Raw genomic sequence first — 23,833 nt, forward strand, 5'->3', positions numbered from 1 at the left:
TGCTTTTTTCAATCACATGGCTCCAGTCTATAGCACACTACAATGATGACGAAACCTTCTGTTGGTCTGTAAATGCAGTAAATTAGAATAACTGCCTTGTATAAAATTGCTCTCTCAAAATGGCTGTAGCTAATGTCTTGAAATAGGCCTCTGTCTCTTTAAGAACCTCTGACCCTTTCCGACACGCCCCCTCTGTGGCCTCAGTGGGGAGGGGGTTCTGCTGAGGAGCAGTGATTGGTTACTCGGCTGGTGACGAAAGGTCGGAGGCGTCTCCAGGAGGTGGGGGCGTTCCTAGGAGGAATCAGGCAAAGCTGTCCCTAAAATGGCTGCCATCAGTTTTTACAGATTACTCAAAAATACGTGAATGTGCCAAGGCAACACTTCAGGCATGTTTTTAATGAGGGAATGACATAATAACATGATGTAAAGCTTGAAAAAGTCGATTTTGCATAATACCTCCCCCTTTAAAGCTTTTCATTGACATGTATTAGTGCACAAATAACGTCACTGCCCAAGAAGCCACAATATATCGCAAAATCAATAAGGTCCTCCATTTGGTTGTACATTTTTTGCCATAATAAAAATTTAAAAAACACACAATTTTGCTTTAAAAATGTGAAAATGTTTAGTGTGGGTCATGATTTTCCCAATTTAAATCCATCTTCGCATTGTTTTGGTTCTGATCATTATGTTTCTGAGTCTTGGTTTGACACAATAGAAAAAAAAAAAAAGAAATAGCTCATCATTCGGCGATCAAATGTTGGATTTTTCTCTCTGTGTGCGCATGTCAGTGGTGGGAACGGGAGCCGCTGTTTGCTGAGGTAGCGTCTGCAGAGTGGGATGGGCCTACCTGCCTGCCTTTGCCATACTAACACCCGTCGCCATGGAGACTGCGAAATCAGGAAAGCCACAGACAAAGTTCAACACGTACTCCAGTTGTGCTTGTACAAATGTCGCTGTCAGACCCGGTGTGGACAGCGTGGAGGAGAGGAGAGGCGAGTGCTCAGTGGGGAAAACCCATCGGCTTTTGGTGGATTTTTACAAAACGTAGCCTTGTCTGGGGGCTGGGTACAGCTACAGGGTGAAGTGAGGTACAGCTGGCACAGAGAAGTGATACAAATATTTTTTTCTTGTGATGCCAAGGTTTGATGCTTTGTGGGTCGTGGGTCTTATGGCAATTAAATTATACTTTTGGAGAATTTATGAACATCATCACTCTGTAATAAATCTGTGTTTTCTTTCACTCAAAGATCATCTGGATCAGTCTGAGAGAATGGTCTACGTAAATATGACTAATACTTATATGCACAGTATGTATTTTTCTTTAGGAATAAATGCCAACTACAACAACTATACTACTTCTACAGTATTAAGTATTAGTTCTATAATCACTATGTTCAGACAAAATGCAACCAAGCAAAATGTGATACAAAAGTGACAAAAAAGCCACAAACACACGTCAAAAAAAGCGTCAAAAATGTGATGAAAGAGCCACAAAAAAGGCGTCAAAAAAGCAACAAAAACGTGACAAAAATCCACAAATGAGTGACAAAAACGTGATGAAAAAGATCCATAAAGCCCAACATGCGCTCGGTTAAGGCGGGGGTTATGAGGTTAAAGCAATAGGAAGGAGTCGAGAACTACATCTATATTTATGTAGGATTGTGTTGTTTTACTGCATCAAATTCCCAGCAGTAAGTAAATAAATGGAGATTTTCTTTGAGGTTCACAATAATGTATTCTAATGCTGCAGTGTGTTTGATGCAGCACTGACCCAGCAGATATCTGAATTCTTCCGCGGCTCTTTTCCCTTCTGATATTGTTTCGACTAAAACAGCTCTATGGATGACGCCATGTACTTTCAACAAATGGCAGAGTTTGTTTTGTTTGTCGCTCAGTTAGAGCTGAGCAGTATTGGCAAAAGATAATTTTCCTCATGTGAGTGATTTTCATTGTTTTATCGTTTCATGTCAGAAAAATTGTAATGTGGTGTGAACTTACAGTAAGTCAAGATGGACCTTGAAAGTAAACCCCGATATAAAGACATGAATGCTTGGTGGCACCACATTTAACACAAAAATGTTTAGGCTAAAACTGTAATTGTTGCAAGGGGAAAAAGCATAACACAAAACAATATACTTAGAACATGAGGAAAAATATGAATCATCTTCTTGCGTCTCAAACTCTTGCGTACACACAATGGGCACATGTGACATAACAGTATAGAAATGGACACAGAGAGACGCATATCCCCGGAGGCAATCGCGTTGGCCTAGTTTGTGCGATCGGCTCACTCTTCCGTAATTCTGCCTGCATCTTTGCCGCACCGCGCAGATTAAGATGGATGTAGAAAGATTACCTACAGTTTACAACAGGTTTGCAAAGGTGAAAAGTCCTTGTGAAACCCACCATGTTAGCAGAAACCAGCAAACATTGTCCATGGACGAACATTAGCTGATGTCATTCTATTAAAAGTTAAGGTTAGGTGCTTCATTTGTTCACACAACACACACACAACCACATTTTATAATTGATGTGGTGTGCAGCTAAGAGATCTATGGTAACCGCCAAAATACAGATGTTTTTTTTAACTTGGTTAGTATAATATCTAACATCTCTATCATGGGCTTATCCACGTGAGGTCTAATTATTTGATCATAATGATGTTTTTATCCCTTAATGGGACTATACAGAGTTTAAAAATGGCAAAATTATCTCCCCCTACATGTTCCAACAATGTCCTAAGGTGTAGAATGAGCCCAGACCTGTTCACCACGACTGCCTCTAAAATCCTGTCACTCAAAAAGGTGTCACTTCGGCCCGAATTGCCGTCATGCACGCGCTTAATATAGAAGGTGCAGTTACACGTATGACCGGAGGTGGCAGTAGTGAGTATAAAATAGCTAACTTGCATCTAGCCCCTTTAAAGACTGTAGATAGATTGCACCTGTACATTATTTGTTTCTTGTGTATTTTATATGTTGTGGACTGATGTATTCCGACTGCAAACAAGCTTACCTGAGGGTACTAATAAAGAAACCTGGAACCTTAAATGTCATTGTCAAATAACATGGACATGCTGTTGGCCCGTTGAAAGGACTTCCAGCCGTTATATCAATATGACAGGTTTGTGGCAACAATCACTACAACAGAGTGATCAGATTCAACTATTTTCTGTTGGGAGATAAATAAACTCAACCTGAGCTCAAACACAATATGAAAACTCTCCTCTCCAGTGTTATTCAATACACAAATCTTCCCTTGTGCTCCTCCAAATTCCAAACCAAATCTTGTCGACAATTGAGGATGACCTACAGGTGAAATTGCAACTTTGACCATTTCTTGATTAATTGCACAGCCCTTCTTTTCACCATTGAAAGGATAGAATATGTTAACGGTCCTCATTTACATCACTGTGAAACCCATCTATTGCTGAACAGGAAGCAGGATAGAGTGGGGGGAAGGGGGAGATTCGTGACGAACACTCACAGGGCCACATTGGAAGCGCTGGCTGAAAAGAAACGCCGAGAGCTCTGGACGCGAACAATAGTAACAGGTAATAGAAAGAGGTGCAAGGGGCGGTAATGGGTTGCCCCTTTGTGCGTGGACTATGGCATGTCGACATACTCTCATTTGCATGAGCAAGTGGCGAGCAGCGGAGAGTCAATGAGTCAGCCAGCGCATCCCTCCGTCACACGCACCAATACAGATAAAGATAAGGTTCTCTCATCCAGTAAACACAAATGATATCAAATAGATAGATAACGGATTAGTATTTCACAGCCTGACACATGCTCTAATATTTTGATGGACCAACTTTAGCTTTGATTGCAGCCCGCATTCGCTGTGGGATTCTTACACTAAGCTTCTGCAATGTCGAAAGATCCAGTGTTGCATTAATTTCCCACCAAGAGTTTCTATTGATGATGGGAGAGTGTGACCAGTGCGCAAAGCCTTCTTCAGCACATCCCAATGATTCTCAATGGGGTAAAGATCCGGGCTCTGTAGTGGCCAATCCATGTGTGAAAATGAACTACTCTTGCATTGTTATCTGAGAATATGCCCGTGCCATCAGGAAGAAGAAATCCGTCCATGGAATAATAATAATAATAACCAGGTCAGTTAAGATGTCCAGGTAGTCAGATCTCATTTGTGGACACATAGTTAGACCTGTCACGATGACAAAATAGGAAGTTTGATATATTGAGGTTGGAAAATATTGATAAATTAGGACTGAAGTCACTGAAACTACCTTCTTAAAGCAGTACTAAGTAACGTGTTTACCTTAATAAATCCTTCCCATAGTCCCTGTGGGGGTAATACAAGTGTTTATGGGATGATTGGAGGGTCACGAAGAAGAAGCTAACATGCTAACGGGCAAAGCTAACTGCGGGCTAACGTCACTTTAAACAGTATTTACAGCAAAGTTTGAGTGAAAAAAAAAATTCCATTGTATAATTGGATGCACAGTAACCCTCTCCCCCTTTGCCTTTCCTGTCGGCGTAGTATTTACTCTCCAAGACATAAGTTAAAAAATCGTAACTTGCTACGACACCTGCAGTTGCGCTTATGGCCTCTAAGGGGAAGAGTTACTTAGTACTGCTTTAAAGGAACAGGCCATTATCTTTCTATACTGAGATATGTTCTTGTCTGAACTTAGACGAGTTGACACGTGCCTGTCTTGTCTTTGTGCATGTGCTCAGTCACGCAAAAAGACCAAACATGTTGTTAGCATTTAGCCTCTCCTCCTCTCCTCTGGGGCCAAACGGGGGTGAAGTTAGAAGCGACCAAGCTCTTCCACAATCCAAGTATAGTTACACAAAACTAAACATGTCAATTTTCTAAGTGCACAAAAAGGGGTATTACATTGTAAGGCATTACAATAGGAGCACTTTGACATCCGCCTAGTAAAGTGAAGATATTACTGCTATGTGACTACTACCACTAGTGTAACTACTCACGTAACTGTATTTCCATAGGGAAAACGTGGAAGAGCTTGGTCGCTTCCAACTTTACCCCCGTTTGGCCCCATCGAGGAGAAAGGAGAGGCTCATAGAACATATCTCAGTGTGGAAAAACGGTGGCCTGCTCCTTTAAAGTACATATTTACAAATCTTCAATTCACAAGTTGAAATTAACACAGGCTCCCACCTGGACAGGGGCCTTTCTGTGGAGTTTCCATGTTCTCCCCGTGTCTATAGGTTTCCTCCGGATACTCTCTTCCCTCTCTTTCCCTACCATTAAAAACATGTACGATATACGATGTACGGCCAGGATGATTGATGTGTTTGTGTGAATGAATGATGGTGGTCAGAGGGACCGTTGGTGCAGATGTGTGCAGTCGCGATAACGCTAGCTTACCACCATCGAGTGAGGAGTGAATGTAAATTGTCTCATGTAAAAACGCTTTGTGACCATGTATAAATAAAGCTCTTCTTCTTCTTAGGTAAAATGTGATACAAAAATAGGATTAAAAACAATAAGGAAAATGCAATTAAAGGCACAGACAATAAATAAGCCCAAAATGATATTGTTTGTCATTAATTGAAAAATAAGTAATCTTAGCAGGCCTGCTCAGTGACAGTTTAATCCAGGCGGTGGTCAGGCATTGTGGAAAATAATAACTACTAGCACAAAAATCACACCATCTTCCTTTACCTACTTTATCTTAATATATATGAACATGCCAATAGAAATGTACTAATAATGTCATTATATCCATACACTAATCAATACTCGACCTACAATCTAAACTAGTTACACAGTTGAGCATGTTCTGTCTAACGTGTGAGAAACAATATATTACCAAACAAATGTAGCCTTGTTTCAAAGGTAGTGCAAGCTGTTTGACTTTATCACATGTGAAGTGTACACCTCTGTGGGCTGTTTACAAAAAAAGCCTGTCAAATTAGCAGCTGCTTCTTTTGTCAAACATGATGTACAGATGATGCAACAGACGTAACGCCTTGTGTACACTTCCCACTGTCCGCTGAAAGGGAGAAGAGAGATGTGCGCTTTGACCTTTTCAGCAGGTGTGTGCGCGGGCATATCCCTGGGAGAAGAAGAAGTCCAACAGCAAATCCAACCCTGACCCATTCAAACACGCACAGAAGCGAGGGGCAGCGGAGCGCGCCTACCCTCTTTGCCTTGGCCTGTCGCCTTGCCTTGCTGCCCTTTCGGTGAAAATGTCAGGCCTTCCCTCTCACACTGTGGCGTACTCTTAGCCTCTCTGCTCAGATGCTACAAGATCCATATGACTCAACAGAGTACACAGAGCGCTTCTTGGCCACGGGAGTGAAAAAAACACAATGGATTTAGTTTAATTCCCTCCGATTACCACATTGAAAACATTCCTTTGCGTAAAACATAATACTGGCTTCAATAGGAACCCGACCAACATCCTGGAAAGGGTTTAGTAGTTGAGTGTCACACCTACCTTCTCCTTAGGGCCGGTCTGTGCGCTGTCAGGCTTGGTGCGGATGGTAAATGGGGAAGCAAGCCTCAGGAGAATTCCCTTGAACGAAGGCTCCATTTTAGGTGAAACAATCTCGAAACAGTCCTTGAAGGAGAGGGTCCGATGAGACTCAATGCGAGCCTGCTTTCGAAGTCCCTCCCCGAGCTGCAGCAGCTCCATGCGAGGTCCCAGAACCAGGTGGAAAGGAAAGGCCCGGCAGAACGTGGCCAGGCCGATGCGCAGGTCGCTGGGGTTGGTGGACAGAGTCAGAGGGGGTCTTTTGGAGCTCCCGGAGGCTGTGTTTGAGGCAGAGGTGAGGGACTGGGACCTTGTCTCCTGGATTTGGAAGGACAGGCAGACAGCGGGAGAGGAGCTGGGAAAAGTGGAGGGTGGGGAGGGCGAGGAGGAGGGGGACACAGAGGGAGACGCTGTGGGAGTCGGGCTCCTGGAGTCTCCATCACTCTGCTCCAAGTCCTCACTGGGCAGAGGCGTCAGAGGAGCAACCTCCTCAACCTCAACTTCTGAGTGATAGATCCGCCTAGCAACAGCTTTGATCAGCCCCGGCATGACGAGTCCCACCACCGGAGCAGGGTTGAGACAATGAAGAAGCAACACCTTTCCTCTGTTGCCTCTCTCCTCCTCCTCCGAAACTTTGTGCAGTTTTTTACGTCCTTTCTCTTCCTCGTGAGGGTCCTTGCACTGGAAAGATGGGCTCTCAAATGAGGCTCGGCGCCCTGTGGAGGTGCGAATGTGTTCCAAAATGGCATCAAAGCCATTGAAAAAGTCTTGAAGGTTTCCTCCCAAAGCACGAAGCACTCGCTCATTTTCTTCGAAACACAGGCCAAAAAATTCCTCTCCAAAATGCTCTCGAAGCTCACAGAATGGCACTCCTGAGAAAAAGGACAGAACAATAAGCTTTGTACTGTATATAATAGGTCTACACAGAAGATAAACTTGACTCATGCAGTCAGCAGTGCACTGGAAAGTTAAGTTGATATAGCTATGTGACTTTCTTAAACCCCAAAGTAATTTAAAGATAATTGCTTCATATGACCTCCACATTACGTCTGCTCCTCTTCACGATATTAAATTCATTTGTCTCCGACTATGGTTCTCAAAAGACTATTCAATGATTACAGTTTATCCAAGGGAATTATGGCAGCAGTGCAATCACTGCCTGATACTTGAAGAGAGTTGACACAGGGGCGATGTACGACACAGCCTTCACAGTACACACTTATTCAAAGGAGGTAATACAAGTCAGTAAAGACGCTGCTGTAGACACAGACAGCAGGACTGAGACCCATCTGGTGAGGGAACACCTGGGAGTCCTCAGGAGGAGCTGCACAATGTGTCAAGAAAACCACCTGTGCAAGCTCTGCAGATGCCAGAATACGTCACTACTTCACAGACATAACTGGATGTATGACATGGTGCAGTGAACTGACTGATCACTCAATAGCTACGAGGTCGAATCAAGCCCATTTTGCCCAATGATAAGCGTACAAAACTCTGGCGTTGGCCTCCAGACCTTTGCAACAAGAAGGAGCTGAGCATTAGTGAAGGTCAGAGTAGAGTTTATTAACGGTTAAGTACAGCCCTGTCTGCACTGTGACCGTCTCTTCGGGAAGGATGCAGAGAGGAGGACTAGAGAGAGAAAGGTAAGAGATGATTCTCGATGGTAGAACAAAGATGTGCCGAGTGACTCACAAGCCTAACACGTATGTGTTTTTCTTGTGCTGCAGAGACAGCCTCACACTGACTACAGCAGAGACTGGAGTGCTTTGTGTAAATACCAGGTTTGTATTGTATGTGTGTCAGCATGTGCAGTAGTTCGACCACAACACTGTGTTCTTCATTGTCAAGAGTGTCTACAGTGGCTTTTTCAAAGGTCTGCCCTCGGGGGAATGTTAAATATAGCACCCTGCTGTGCAATGGATTCTGATTGAACAGAAAACATGCTGAAAGATGCTACAACATGGAAAAAGCATAAAGAGAGGCCTGGATGTGTCCAGTGCATTAACTTACCCATTATGGTGGCCATATATTGCAAGATTTGTAGAACGTCTTCCTCTGAACCAGAATTTTCTAGAAAAGGGCACTTTTCCTCTTTTTTGTCTCGTCGCTTTTCCTCAATGCCATGACACCTAAAAATCAGCACAAAAACAGAAACGATGAAGTCAAGCACTTGTGTCTTTCCCCTTGTCCTGGGACTGTGTGACTACAATGAAAGACAGTGTGGATATACCAGACAATTCAAAAAGCAGGCCATAAAATACAGAAGGAGCTCGGGAATGACAGAGAGTGAGCAGGTGTGTGCGAGCACATGTGTGAAAGACAGACAGTGAAGTGAGAGAAAAGAAAATGAGAGACTAGGAGACAGCGGATCGACAGCAGCGACACAGAGGCGCAGGAAGGAAGTTCACCTGATCTCCTGCTGCCTGTAGAACTGAAGCGTCCGCTGCAGAGCCTCCTGAACAGTCTGTGTCTGCAAAACAAACACAGGCAAAAGTTCTAGTCTTCTTATAATAAATACAAAATCTAAAATATTGTCTCGCGTCATCTGAGCAAATGTTGGTCTGTGACGACTAACATGGCTGTAATTCTTTTGCCCTGGGTTCATACGCTGCTATTGTTTGCTTTAATTAATCTTTGGTGGTCATATTAGGCACTGAACAATAGAATGTTTAACAAATAATACTAATGTTAATGTAAGTACAATCATGAATTATCAGTCATAACAATACAGAAACGCCAAGGAAAAACAGATACGCAAACAAAGATATCATTGAGCCATAATTGTGCACTTTTGTGAGTTTTTTTCTAGCAGCCCACGAACCTAAAACTATGCCAGAGAGCGTGCAAGGGAGCGGAGCGTGTGTAGGGTTCACTTCCTTTGGCCCCTCAGTTGGCAATGCAGTGGCTGAATGGCTACCACTCTCCTCTCCTCACAGCAGGGAACGGCCTTTCTGTGCACAGTCTAAAACATGCCCAATCGCCCATTGCTCTTGACAGGTCGCAGGGACTATAAAGCCTTCAAAACGCATAGAATAAAACAGCAACATTTCCACACATTTCACGCGGATTGCAAAAGTATGTCTGAATATCTATAGGCAATACTTTTTAAAGGTTTAAAAGGAGAACACATTTCACAGCTACAGATGTTTGTTTTGTTTTGTGTACATAAATCCTGCAAATGTGCACGAGAGGGTTTACGCGGCGTATTTAGCATTTCTGTCCGCTTAACTTGAAGAGGGCGGCTCCAATCTGATTATGTGAGATGCAGCTTAAAAGCGAGGCTGTAGTGACAATTCTGGAACACTACGTGCCAGCTGGAGAGGTCAGTGCCAGCCCACGCCCACCACGGACAGACACACAAGCCAGTTCGAACGCAAAAGGCCCATGATTGTGAACACAGTAGACATTCGAAACACCTTATATTTACGATAGGTAACGCATCTCATTGCTGTAGAGGGGAATACGCAGATGGTGTAGGACTAACAACTTCTGTGCCTGTAATTTTTGGATATTAATCTCTTCTCAGAGGGCTGTGTACAACTGTGTTTGTGGAGACATGGCTCAACAACAATGATCTGGACGGTGCTATATCGGCCGTTGTGTAGTAGACGAGACAGGCTTTTCTCTGTGTAGATCCAGACACTTTTCTCAAGATGAAGTGGGAAATATTATTACACAAATCAGAGTAAAAATGTGAGAAATACTGTTAATGAAATGCGGTATAGAAAACAAAGCTCACTCAACGGATGTTTAGCACATTTCTTCTCACGGGGTGCAGCCCTATTTCTCAGATTGTTGGCCTTGATTTTGCTACTCATTCACCAGGGACAAGGCTACCAAACAGAGCCCAACTGTTATCAGGCCTGCACACCACAACACATGTGCAAACAACCAAACCGATCCATCAGCATCATTAGTCTGCATTGTTGCAGCGGCTATGCACGCAACGCGACGGCCCAATGCATGTCGCACGCTCTAAATTCACCATGAATGGGCAAATTGTATAGTTTTCAGAGAACAGAGAGACAGATATGGCCTTTCTCATTAAGTGAATGCAATATGTGGTATATCCTCCATTTTATTTGTTGTTTGAAAGGAGAGCTTGCCCTATTTGTCTCGCTCTGCCACTCTCTCTCTCGCTCTCGTTGCTTAGTCAAACTCATTTGACTTGTACCTGGCGTGTCTGGATGACTGATTCCCTCATGCAAATAGACAAACATTGGTTTTAATAGAGGATGTCCTTGTCTGTTCTTTCTCCGTTTTTCATTTCAAGTTTTTTGATTAACGAGGACCGGCGCTAAGGACGAGACAGTTGAGAAGATGCTTTGAATGCTTAAAGAAGATGCACAGACCAGAGCGCGATACCAAACAGATACACCAAACTGGGGAGGACAAAGATTTTTATTTTTTAAAGGCATTGACCATATAGTATTTTTGAAGTTTTGATGTGCCTGGGGTATAAATGCTGCAGGCCGTTCCATTGATCTGAATCACTTGTGCTGTTTTCAAACATTCACAAAGTTTAGGTCTGACATGAATTCCATTGACTTTCAATGACACAAAGGTCTATATTTTATTCAAGAATAAAAGCTCAAATTAAACATTTTCAGTATCAGACTTCAGCACCACATAATCCGATGTGGACAGCAATGTCCAGCAGATAAGTTGAGGTTACTTTAAGTTATACTATACTTTGGTTATACTTTATTAATTAACTTTATTAATCACTGTAGGGAAATTTGTTCTCTGCTTTTGACCCATCTTTGATGCCGGCGGGGCGCCCTGTAGGAGCAGTGAGTAACACCTGGCTGGAGGATTAGCCTATTGTACATGTTTTTAGTGGTGGAGAATATGCAAACTCCACACAGGTGGGGATCGAACACTATTTCTGTAAGCCATGAGCACTAACCGCCACCCAGATGGTTCTGTACATTAACTGATTGGCCTGACCATTGGCCTATCCTAAACCAACACTTTTTCTGACTGGATGCTGCATAAACCAGTATGAGCGCTGCACGTCGACTAATCAGGAAAGGAATTGCTACATTCTACAGTGTCATTATTCATATCATTAAGAAAAGCTCAAACTCCAGATGCGACCGCAGCAGATACTGCTCAGCGCGGGCTCCATCCGTCAGAGCGCTGACAAATACAAAAACATCTCAGCTGTAATCAAAGCGCTGGGTTCTTTCAGGTTGAGGCTGAAAAAATTGGATTAAGGAGAGCGGCGTTTTTTCTTCTGTGTGTGCAGTGATTGGGGAAAGTGTGGAGGCATTCTGTGCTACACCGCCGGGCGGGAAGCAACAAGACTGTACAACATCTTGCACGATTTGCAATGCATGCAATTTAATGGAGAGTGACAGAGGACATCATCTGGATACAGTCCGCGATTTGCATTTGCTTATGAACCGCATCAGTCCCAAAAGCAAGCACTCATCTAAAGCGCGTCTTAAGTCGGCCAAACTTCAAAATGAAAAAGACGACACCTCTTTGCAGCACATAGGGTTACACAATTGTAGAAAAATACCTTAAAGGGCAATGTTTCTGTCTAGCTTTGCGATTACATGCTATTTTATTTTTAGAAACAATCTCTCTATTCCACACAATGCACATTTTAAACGTGTCCAGGAGCGAGAGAGGACAAAAATATATCATTATTATTATGTTTAGAGACCGTGCATGTTTATTGCGTTCTGAACCACATGATAAGAAGGATTTATAAGACTTCACAGAGACAGGGTAACATATTGTGTGCATGATTATATGATCCAAATCAGTGGTTCTCAGACTATGGTGCCACACTGGTACCTCTGGTTGGCATGCAGGCCGACCCATGTGGCTCTCGATTATTGTCCAGACCCTGTTTTAATCAAAGCCAATTCAGGGGTTTGTTTTAAACAAGTTAAGACCCTACGTAGACGGGATATTTTGTTTGCAAATCCTAATGCGTGCTTAAATAAATGCAGTCTTTGCGACCTTCAAGACCTCTGTATAATTCATAATATTTTGCCAGCGCCTGTTTACTTCCCCCTCATTTGTGCCTCTGTTTGTGTGTCACAGTGACCACTACAGTGCACACAGCAGAGTCCTCACACTGGCAGTTTTCAGCTCATATTTGTAGCCAACACCCGGAGCTTTGACAAGCATTACGGGTCAGCGGGCTAATGGCACCTTCCACCAGAGCACACAAAGAAGACTGTTGGCCACATGTTAGTGCTTCTGGGTTAGTGTGATGTGACCGGCCCAAAGACGGGGAGAGACACAGACAGAGAGGGGTCGAGGCACCTCTGTTCTGTCACGCTTTGGTGCAGGCGACGACACTCACTCTGTGTGAACTAGCAGCACAGAGGGACACAGCCAGAGGTGCCTTGTACACAGCTTTCGGATCAAGCGAGATGAGGATGAATATAAAAATACAAAATCTGTTTATTTTGCAGGAAATATTAGTAATACAAGAAAGATTTATTAGACTATAACCTTGTTTTTGTTTTTGTTTTACAGACTTCAGAAGCTGTACAAATATTGAAAGGTTCAACTATGCATTTTGAAACAATACAATCTGCAAAAACAAGCATTTTATAACACTTTCACTCTATTCTTATTGCAAATCTGTCACACTTTATATATAATTTCAATACTTATGGAACTGAAGGGGAAAACTAATTCAAGCGATGTCCAGGTCTGAACAATTATGGCTTTTTTCTCTTATTTTCCCGATCTGAGCATTTTAATTGGCAGACCTTAATCAATCATCCGTGTTAACTAAAGTTATCAGAGACAGTTAAGAGGCAGATTTCCCTTACGAAAATAAATAAATAAATTGTAACCACAAGCAATCTATCATTGTCCTGCTCCTAAAGCATCTTCATTACATTACAACATGTGCTGCAACAGGCGCCACAGCTCAGTAAACATTACAAAAGCTCATGGAGAACGTCTTTGAGGTGCTACATGACTCAAATATTTAGAGCAATATCATTTGTGCGCAGGTGCTCTTTGCCCTTTCATGTACAAACGGCAAAGGGCACTGTCGGGATTATTTATAATCTCATGAGAGCAGTTTGGTCAAATATCCACCAAAGCAAAGATATATTCTATTTTAATTATTAAAATAAAGCCTCATTTTTGATTGTGGTCCATCCATATACATCCATGCGCATTACTTTTGAGCATTAGGCTTGTTCTTTCAAATGCTGTTTGTGTCCTCTCAATTAGATTCAATGTAAGAGACTAATAATAGTCTAAGTTTCAGAGCAGGCTTAACTTTGCCACAAGAGGCCTTGATGCCTATTTATAATTTTAAAAAAATTGGCCCATGGGGGAGCTAATTTAGGCTCTTGTCTTTCTAGATTAGGCTTATTAAATGTTTACAGATGCCCTGAAGGCCTACATGTACTCAGCCAATGGTGATGACCAACATAATAGCCAATAGCCCACCGCGGCCTAAGGCAATAACTTGTGGCTCGTTGAGACAGAGAATGCAGACCTACCGTGGGTGAGGTGAGTCGTCTCAAACTCTCCCCCAGCGAGTCTAGGTTGACGCGTCTCCTCCTGGTCGCCCTCTTGTGGGGTACACTCGGTCCCTGTTGCTCCTCGCCCGCCGGGCACACCGACCTCTCGAGGGGGCTGCGTCCGTTCCACAGCACCGCTCTGTGGGCAGACGGGAAAGACGAAAAGGGGCATCCTCGGGGCTCCTCCGCGGGCTCCAGAACACCATCCCCCCCAATGTCTCCCCCCGGACTCTCCAGCCCACAGTCCGAGCCCACCGAGCTGCTGAAGGACTCAGAGGAGATCTTGCGCGAGGATGAGGACATGGTGATGGCGAGGAAGAGGAGGAGGAGGATGCTACAGCCGCTCGAGTGTCGCGTCCAGCTCCGCGCCGGGGACACATCAGATTGTGGGGGTGTGAGGGTTAGTGGGGGGGGTGGGCCGGAGAGGGAACAGGTCTGTAAAACGGTGTGTGCATAAGGCTGTGCGCGCGGTCCGGTTTTGTGGGCTACGCGTCTGCGTGTGTATGAGTTGTCTGTCTGCGTGAGACTCAACCTCAGAGAGGGAGAGAGGGGGTCGACTAACGGCACGCAAACATTTATGTAAGACAGAGGCGGGGGAACGCTGCCTTCCGAAAAGCGTCCTTATTTACCCCACAAAGCCCACCTTACTCCCGTGGAGGGCAGACAGCGCAGAGGATGCCCCTGGCAGGAAAATGTGACTTCAAATCGGTAAGATGGTAACCCGATTTTGCGACCAATCTCTGACCGATCAGTTCAGAAGCAAACGGATGCTTAATTACAGAAATGAAATTATGAAATGCCGTAACATAAAAACACATTTGCTCAAAGTTTATCCTCGGCGCATTGTCAAATATCCCATGCAACATATGGTCCAGAAAAGCAAAGCATGCCCTGTTTTCATCCCCACTTTTGCAGAAGAGGATTCCCCCCCAAAGTCACAGCTGCCGGGTACACGCTCGTCTCTCCTTCTCCTTTTCGTCCTCTGCGACAGCTCCTGCGCAGCTTCTCTGGAGCCTCCGTGCAGCTGGTGTTGGATCTACGTGGAGCCTGTGGGAAAGTCCCCGCTCTGTCCTCACGTGTCCGCGTGGCTCCCCGCTGCCCCCGTGGCTTTGTGTACCTGACTGTGCGCGGAGAGTGGTCGGAGGAGGCTTGTGTGAAGGTGCGCGGATGGAGACGCGGGAGAGAGACCGATCGGCAGAGCGTTCCGCCGAGCTCGCGCGCAATGAAGTCAGCGTCAGTGCACGAGCGGCTTTGCGTGTAGATGGACGGTAAATCAACCAATTAGAGCGCAGATCCAGAAAGTGCAGGTGAAAGTGGGTGATCTCTTCGGATCAGATATGGGACATTTTAGAAATAGCCTAAGGCGTGGGCCACATCGTATCGCATATCGTTATCGCGGTATAATTTTTTGATATCGTAATTTTTATATCACAGTAACACAATATTATTATTTTTTTTTTTTATTATTTATGTTGAGCAATTTGGTGTTAGGAGTACAGGAGTATTGAGAAGCATTAATACATTTGCCGTAGAATCCCCAAAAGAGAAGACTTTATTGATCCCATAAAAATGTCCATACATAAACATACAGCAAAAATGTCCTGGGTTTGATTCCCAGGTCAAGTGGGGCATTTCTGTTTGGAGTCTTCATGTTCTCCCATTGTCTGGATGTATTTCCATAGCAAGTTGCCTACTCCAGTTCCCCGAGCCATAATTGTATTATTATACCCGTAAGATCCTGGCTCTAGATCTGGAAATGGGTCTTCAGGTGATGCACTGAGGTCGCCCACTCCTCCTAACGGTTGACTTCTTTAGGCACTGGTTTGAACATGATGGATGAAATAAGAACACATTTTCTTATGGGGATAATAAAGTTTAAAAATACAGCAATAAAAAGTAGGAGTTCATCACTGGAGAAAGGTCTGAATAGCTGGATAAAGATTATGGATAGAGTGGCCACTTTCACCCGATCTCGTCTGGGGGCATCTGGTGTAAGTCATAAAGTTTGTTACATAAATTATTCGCAAAATCAATCCAGGCGTTCACCATGAATTCACACTGCATAAATAAGCAATTTACTGTTTCTGACTATCCAATCCACTGGCTGCAAATAGCAATCAACGGGAATGGGATTGTAATCACACAATAGTCATGGTCAATAAAGCAGATTTATGGCAACCTACCAACTGTTCTGTGAGGAGGCAGGGAGAAATATGCCTCCACTTTGTAAACACAAAAGCTGGCAACACTGGCAGCGACGCACTCACTCAGCCCTGCCACAATGGAGCACACTGTTTCTCATGCCCGGCACCGATCACGACCGTGACCTTGACCTCAATCGACGCCGGCCAAAGGGGACAGGCGTGACGCATCGTTGAACATACAAACACGTGTCGTTTCCTGGAGGCGTCTACTAATTCATTTGACTTTCTGGAGTAACTAGATGACCTGAAGTTATCGGTGACGCAATATCCATATCGCAAGAAGCTACAATGTATCAGAAAATCACTGTGGTATTCCATCCGACTCAGATGTAGTACACATTTCTTGCTATCACAGCCAAACAGAAGAAAAATGTGAGAAAGTTCAGCTTTAGTTCAAAATTACTTACATTTTAGCCTAATTTTGGTCTTAAAGTGGCTAGATGCAAGTCGGCAATTTTATACTCACTACTGCCACCACAGGTCATACGTGTAACTGCACCTTCTATATCAAGCTCGTGCATGACGGCAATTTGGACCCAAAGTAATAACTTTTTGAGTGACAGGGCAGGATTTTAGAGACAGTTGTGCTGAACAGGTCTGGGCTCATTCTACACATTAGGACATTAAAAATAAATAATTTTACATTTTCTAACTCCATATAGCCCCTTTGATTTAGTATGTTTTAAGTCTGGTTTTGACAATATGTAGTAGGGATGCACCGATCAGATAGCCAACTGGCATCGAATAATCGGAGCCGATACTGGGAAAAATACAATATCGGGTATCGGCTACAAATATCCGATAATGAATCGATACTAGCTTTGGCTCTCAGCGCCTTAAAAACACAACTTTTACCACCTAAATCTAGGTGAATATGGACATGCTGTATAGCATTGTAAAGCTAAGAACCTGGAGATTTCAATAGCCAAGTTAGTTTTAACCTCCGCAAATTTATTTTGGATCGCTGCGCAAAATTCTGCGGTTAGCAATAGCATGCTAAAGCTAGCTAGCATGTGTTTGTATTTTAGTTTACTGATCTCACATATTTGTAATGATTAGATCACTGTCATATACCCAAGGATACTTAGTGTAGAAAATCATCCTTGCTAAATGTTTATCCAAGAGTTCAATATATATAATTGATATTTGATCTGTAACATGACAATAAAATATGACTTTATTGATCTTACAATGGAGAAAAGTCAATTAATTTTTCACTCAGAGAAAGACACTTTTAAGAAAGTCTCTTGGTATCCGTAAATATCGGATATCGGCAGATACTCAAACCCCAGTATCGGTATCAGTAGCAAAAAGGCTGGATCTGTGCATCTCTAAATTTGCTTTATAATGGAAAGCTGTGGCTTAGTGAAATACAGCATGATGTCGTGATCACAATATTCAAGCCAGTCCTGAAATATCACCATATCCCTCATATTGTGCAGCCCTAGTGTCTGCTAATTCATCTGACTTTCTGGAATAACAAGATGACCTCGAAAGCAGCAGCCATTATCCTCTACCTCAGAGCACCACAGCTGCCTTGCTTATCAGGCTCGCTTTGTACCATGTGCCGGCTATCTACGTCTGTGCTTATGGGCATTTAATAAAGCCTACGGGACAGTGGAATTCATTGTTTAGAAAGATAAAGGACAGTGTAGTAGTGCTGGGTAGGGCTCAGTTAGTTAATACATTTACAAGTTCATGTACTTCTTTGAATAGTTTACTATATTCTTCTTAAGTCATATGCATTTGAAGTGTAAATACTTATGAGTCAAAAGTTACTCTTCCACAGTGAGTATTAGTGGCATGACATACAAAAATATGAACATTTTTTATATAGTATTCATTGGAAATATCAAAATATTTATATCATTTTTAGTTTTGTTTAGCACTGAAACACAAATCAGAGTTGTATGCCAGTTACCCGGTTCTCAAGTTTTCGTCATATTATTTTAAAGTAACATTACTCCTAGCTGAGTTAATATTACTGGCTAATCTATCCATGACAGGGTCTGGGTCACGCAGACAAGCAATTTAGTCACTGAATTAAAATGATAGAGCACATAATTTTGATAAGATTAATAAAATCAGCACTGTATTAGTCTGTTTTTATTTTGATTCTATTTTCTTACTTATATAGTCTTACTGTAACATTTCACCCCATAGGTAAAGAAATAAAACAAAAGCAGTAAAGTATTTTAAGGCATATTTTTAATAATGGTGAAAAAACACCTCAAATATACTAGACTATATTCTGTGAGTGAGCTCGTGTCTCCTCAGACCTGACTCGTAACTTCGCTGTGAGCGGGACATCACCAGCTCGTCTCCATGGAGATGCTGCTGCAGATTGAACATTAAATAACATTTAAAAATGATTTATTATTCACAAACTACTGTAAAAACAGCATTGTCTGTGCCTGGCTCATCATTGCTGGAGTGTTCCACAGTGTGGCTTTAATGTGATAGAAGTTTTTAAACTATTTTTTTTAAATAGCTGTGTATACATTTAGACATTTTTTCTTTTTCATGTCAAGATTCAATTGACAGTGCACATTTTAAAGCCTCCCAGTGTCATTCATGTTTAAGTGAACATTGGAATATGAACAGCTAAATCCAAGAGTCACATTTCAGAACTGGCTTAGACCTAAACTACAGAGCAAGGAGGTTTTCACACACAGACAAATGAAATTGCACAAAAGATGCTGTAGATGTCGGGGTATTATGCTGTTTACTTAGTTGCCTAAACAAGGGTTTGTTTACATTGCAAGCTGAGATTTCATTGCGATTCATCGTGCAGCCCTGATTCTCCTAAAGCTGGAACTGACGAAGGAAATAACACGGATGTTTGCTCGACAGATTTACAAGATTATGAGAGGAACTGTTTTCAGTAAAAATCTAAATGTTTGGTCACCTTTGATAAATGCGAGCATATATTTTTTAGAATGTATCTCAAGCAACTCCCCGTACACAAATAAATCTCAAAACAGACAACAGTAGGTGGAAAAAAGGAAGTTGCAGAAGTGGAGGAATGCAGGGAGATAAAAAGACGAGCTTCACTGTGACACACTGTCAAATCCAGGTGCTTTTCTTCAAAAGTCTCAAAGTTGTTTTTCAACGCTGCGTTATCGGCTACACCTCAACAAATCCTCAGCCAAAAGTTTCACTTTTCTTCTCAGTTGTTACCGATTGAGGTTGCAATTTTTGTTTCAAACTAAAGATTCAGTTCACTGTGCACATCATTAACATGTCCAGGGCAGGGGAATGAACAATCAAAAGAAGATTGACATATGAACTACTAAAGTTGTAGCCTACATCAATTACTTGTGTTTGGGAACACATTTGAGAGTCTAAACTACCCAGTTAGTAGCCTGGCCAGCCAGACAACACGCTTTTCATATTCTTTACAAAGACGTGTGTTTTGGTCGCCTACCGGGAAAAGCAGGGTAAGACCTACACCAGGGGTAGGCAAGTTTGCGACGTGGAGGGCCAAGTTTCATCATTGCCAAAACACCCAAGGGCCGAACCTCAACATTGTAGCCTAAAGTAAAGAACTTTTTATATCAGTGGTTCCCAAGTGTCAGGGCTTTGGGACCCACCGTTACCCTCGGATGACAAGCCGAGGACCCAAATAAAACTGTAATTTGTCATATTTCGTATAAAATATTGCATTATCCATGCAAGTTTTTGTTGAACAAGCAGTACATATCCTTTTGAGACTGAAATTATAATGAACATTCATTTTAACAGGCACAGTTAGTGTTTCCATGCAGTTTCAGATGGAAAGTGTTGGATAAAGTTCCCTATAGACTTGCGATCCACTCCACCAGTGGAGAATCACTGTGTAACATTACATATCACCAAGTGGGATGTTCTGACAGGACATTTTTAAAATACTGACACTATTTCTCGCATTTTAAGAGTACTTGAACAGGTATTTGATCTCTTATTTGCATATTAATATTTCTCAAAATCATCTTGGGGGCCAGAGGTTCTGTGCTGGAGAGCTGGATCTGGCCCCCGGGCCTGACGTTGCCTACCCCGATCTACACTTTTAGCACAGACAATACATTCAATCATACAGTTTCCTTGGAGGTTTTCACCAGGAGGGTATGAAGTTATTATAGATCCATGTAGAAAATCACAGTTAGTATAAAGCAGGGGTAGGCAACGTCAGGCCCACGGGCCAAATCCGGCCCACCAGCACAGAACCTCTGGTCCTCAAGATAATTTTAAGAAACATTATTACACAAATCAGAGAGTACTTTAATATTTTTAGAGTTAAATGGGAGAAATACTGTCAATACTAACAATTAGGTCATATAGCGTGTCCAACACTGGCATTTTTAGGAAGTGCACTGAAAAAAGTAATAATGAAGAATAAGGAATAAATGACTACTTGAATTAGGAGATTCAATCTAAAGTTTGAGTGGATTAGCTTTGATTTTAGACAAGATAAAACCTCTTATTGCCAATGGAACAAGTAATTATTTTTTTTAATCAGATTATTTCGTATCATTTCAAGTGAAAAATTAAGCATTTGTATCTTATCTTAGATTAGTTCAAACCGACTCAAATTCAGAACAAATAACTTTTATTCAAATGCTCAATCCCTGCCACTCCTATACTTTCGTATACAGGAGTGGCTGGCATTAGGCAAAAGGAAATCATGGGGTATTGTAAATAACTGATCGCCAGCATTTTCTCCCCACGCTCATCAACTGTTGCCACTTGCTACTTGATTGATACAAACTGTTAGAGAAATAACAATGGTGTTCGAGAGGATAGATGAATGACAGGCAGCAGTCTGGATGTCTTATGCAGGAGAAGTTTATTTACCATCGGTGCGGGACCCGGAGACATGAACTCGAGACATTGCGCTAGTCCTACCATTCAAGTCTGTCTATGCTTCCACAGAAGAGGGATAAATACCCTCTCAGAGCGTCATACTGATACGCAAGCATTCAGTGGCAGAGAGTGGGCGCCTGAGCACCACAGTCAAGGCTATGACAGAGATAGTACGACTGTACAGCCTGACCCAGTATGATAAATAGCGATTTAATGTTATCCTCTAACACAAACCACTGCAGCTCAGAAATGCCTCACAAGAGCTTCAATCGTGGGACTGCTCTGCTCCGGTGATCATCACACAATCACCTTCTCCTTAAGCCTGTTTACGACAACTTTGCTCCAACTAACAAATGGCATTCAAGCAGAGATAACTCGTCTGTTTAACTACGAGTGGTCGTAAAGCCCATGTGTCAGATATGCAGCCGTACATTTCTCTTATCATTTGAGTGGGTTAGAATCACCATTGAAAGACTGTGGTGTAGTGCCTATCTGGCCTGTGTGTTATCAAGGCTCGGGACAAAGAAATGGCAGTGGAGGTCATAAATCTGCCCTAAGACAATCTAATTGGCCATAACCATCCATCACTCCACGCCACAAGGCTGTCATTACCCATGAACCTGGGCCTCTCGCTCGTCCTATATAAATACAGTAACCTACTGCACGGCGCTGCCTTCAAGGAATAGCAGGCAATTAAAGGGAGGTTAAAAGAAAGTGTGTTGCGGAGTAGGGATGCACAATATTATTGATATATTTGATAATTGTATTAAGATAAGATAAGATAAGATAATCCTTTATTGATCTCACAAAGGAGAAATTCACTTGTTACAGTCGGCATTACTGCGATATGTTTCTCTAAAGCATATCATTCAAACAAAAAGTGTCATAAATAGTGTCACAACAGGAATTAAAGAGACTAAGTTAGACCAAGGCTATAATAGAACTATATTAGGAAAATTATGACAAACACTGAGCTTAACCACATTTCTCTGAGAGCATTGATTTTTGTCATGTTAGCAAACCTGTAGAAACCTGAGACAGAAGGAAGACCTTTGATTTGTTGAAATATTGCATCTCATAATATTCCAATAAGGAAAGACACCACTGTGCCACCGCATCGCCTAAATGAAGGATATTTGGTCATATATTTTGCAGCCCTAAAGTGGAGAGAGTCATTTTTGGGAAAAATAAACATAATGAAGAGTTAGTCACTTCACCGCAAAGAAAATTATGGAGAAGTGAAACAATGACGTGCATTGTAGATAAACCTCAAGCTCAGTCAAGATCCATTTTATACAGTGAGAACCATATGTTTACATACGCTTCATAAAAAGACACATTTGCATTTTTTTTTTACTCACTGTCAGACATGAAATCAGAATTAACTTTTATTTTTCTAAAACACCGCTCCTTGAACCGCCACCATAACGCGGTGGAAGGGTTTGAGCACCTGAATGATCCTGGGAGCTCTGTTGTCGGGGGCTTCGTGCCCCTGGTAGGGTCTCCCGTGGCCGACAGGTCTTAGGTGACGGGTCAGACAAAGAGCGGATCAAACGCCCCTTATGAGAGACAAACAGGCCCAGTCAGAACCATGAGGCCGTCCTTCTGTGGACCCACCACCTGCAGGAGGAGCCATAAGGGGCTGGTGCAATGTGATTTGGGCAACTCCAACAACTGCCCCCACGACCCAGCAATGGACAAGTGGAAGAAAATGGATGGATGGATTTTCTAAAATCAAAAATTGTGTAGAAAATTCTATCTTTCGTTCATCTGGAATTTGACAAATACAAATAATTTTTAAAATTCTAATTTGGCCTAAGAAAAATAAAAGTTAACTCTGGTTTCATGTCAGACAGTGAGAAAAAAATGCAAATGTGCCTTTTTAAGGAGTTGTATGTAAACATATGGTTCTCACTGTACATTTGGTTCAGTTTAACGCTTTATGATACATAATTCCTACAATGTGACCTATACTTTGGATAAAAGTCAAATCCAAAAAAATATTTATTTGGGGTTATATATGGATTTACAAATAAACCTCATCCAATTGTATACATTTTTTGTCGTTTTCCACACAAACCAGAACATACTCTGGTCTTTTATCCACAAAGGACGGCGTTACGGAAAGACAATGAGTTTCTTTTGTTTCATTTGTCAAGAAGCACCTGCACCCAGGGCTCATACGCTGTGAGGGAAGGAAACCTGGAAATTAGGTGGGTCTCTGTGTGATGAGCTAATCAAAGAGCCAATAGCAGCGTTGTAAAGGATGATGAGGTCGCACTCCGGGGCACGCTGCTTGATTGCTCATAAGAAGAGAGCATGTGTGCGCTGTACATAAGAGCGCATTGTATGTCCACACTCACGGTGACGGTGGAGGCTGGTAAAACTAAGTGACAGCTGAGACAACCATGGGCAGCGAATTAAATCCAAGGCACTGACAGTAGACCGGATGGTAGTGAAGCTACAAAATATGAAGCTTACAGTATAACTACAAAGGAAAAGAAAAATATATTGGTCATGTAATTTTAGTTTTTTCAGCAAATTGTGTCAAAACAATTAATAACTGCCTGACAAAAAAATAAGTAAACCTGGATGTAACTGTTATGATCTGGGGTTGCTGCAGTTGGTCAGGTCTAGGTTCAGCGACATGTGCCCAAAGAATGAGATCAACTGAACATCCTGATCATGAAACATAGTTTTTACATATGGATTGACCACAATAGAGTCCAGATCTTAATCCCATTGAGAATCTTTGGGATGTGCTGGAGAAGGCTTTGCCAGTGGTCATACTCTCACATCAATAC

The 23,833-nt window shown here is 42.4% G+C and overlaps 1 protein-coding gene across 1 annotated transcript in view; it reads right to left on the minus strand.

The window, feature by feature from the left end:
* Positions 1–15,205, minus strand: part of gucy1a2 (guanylate cyclase 1, soluble, alpha 2) — a 33,279-nt gene extending 18,074 nt beyond the window's left edge. The window contains exons 1-4 of the mRNA XM_079573981.1: positions 13,963–15,205; positions 8,881–8,942; positions 8,483–8,601; positions 6,437–7,344 (exon numbers count right to left, since the gene is read on the minus strand). Of these exons, the coding sequence (XP_079430107.1) occupies positions 6,437–7,344; positions 8,483–8,601; positions 8,881–8,942; positions 13,963–14,286 (1,413 nt within the window). The 5' untranslated portion in view covers positions 14,287–15,205. The remainder of the gene's footprint in view (positions 1–6,436; positions 7,345–8,482; positions 8,602–8,880; positions 8,943–13,962) is intronic.
* Between the last annotated feature and the right edge of the window lie 8,628 nt (positions 15,206–23,833).

This window comes from Gobius niger, assembly GCF_951799975.1.
Source record: "Gobius niger genome assembly, chromosome: 1".
Taxonomy (NCBI): Eukaryota; Metazoa; Chordata; class Actinopteri; order Gobiiformes; family Gobiidae; genus Gobius; species Gobius niger.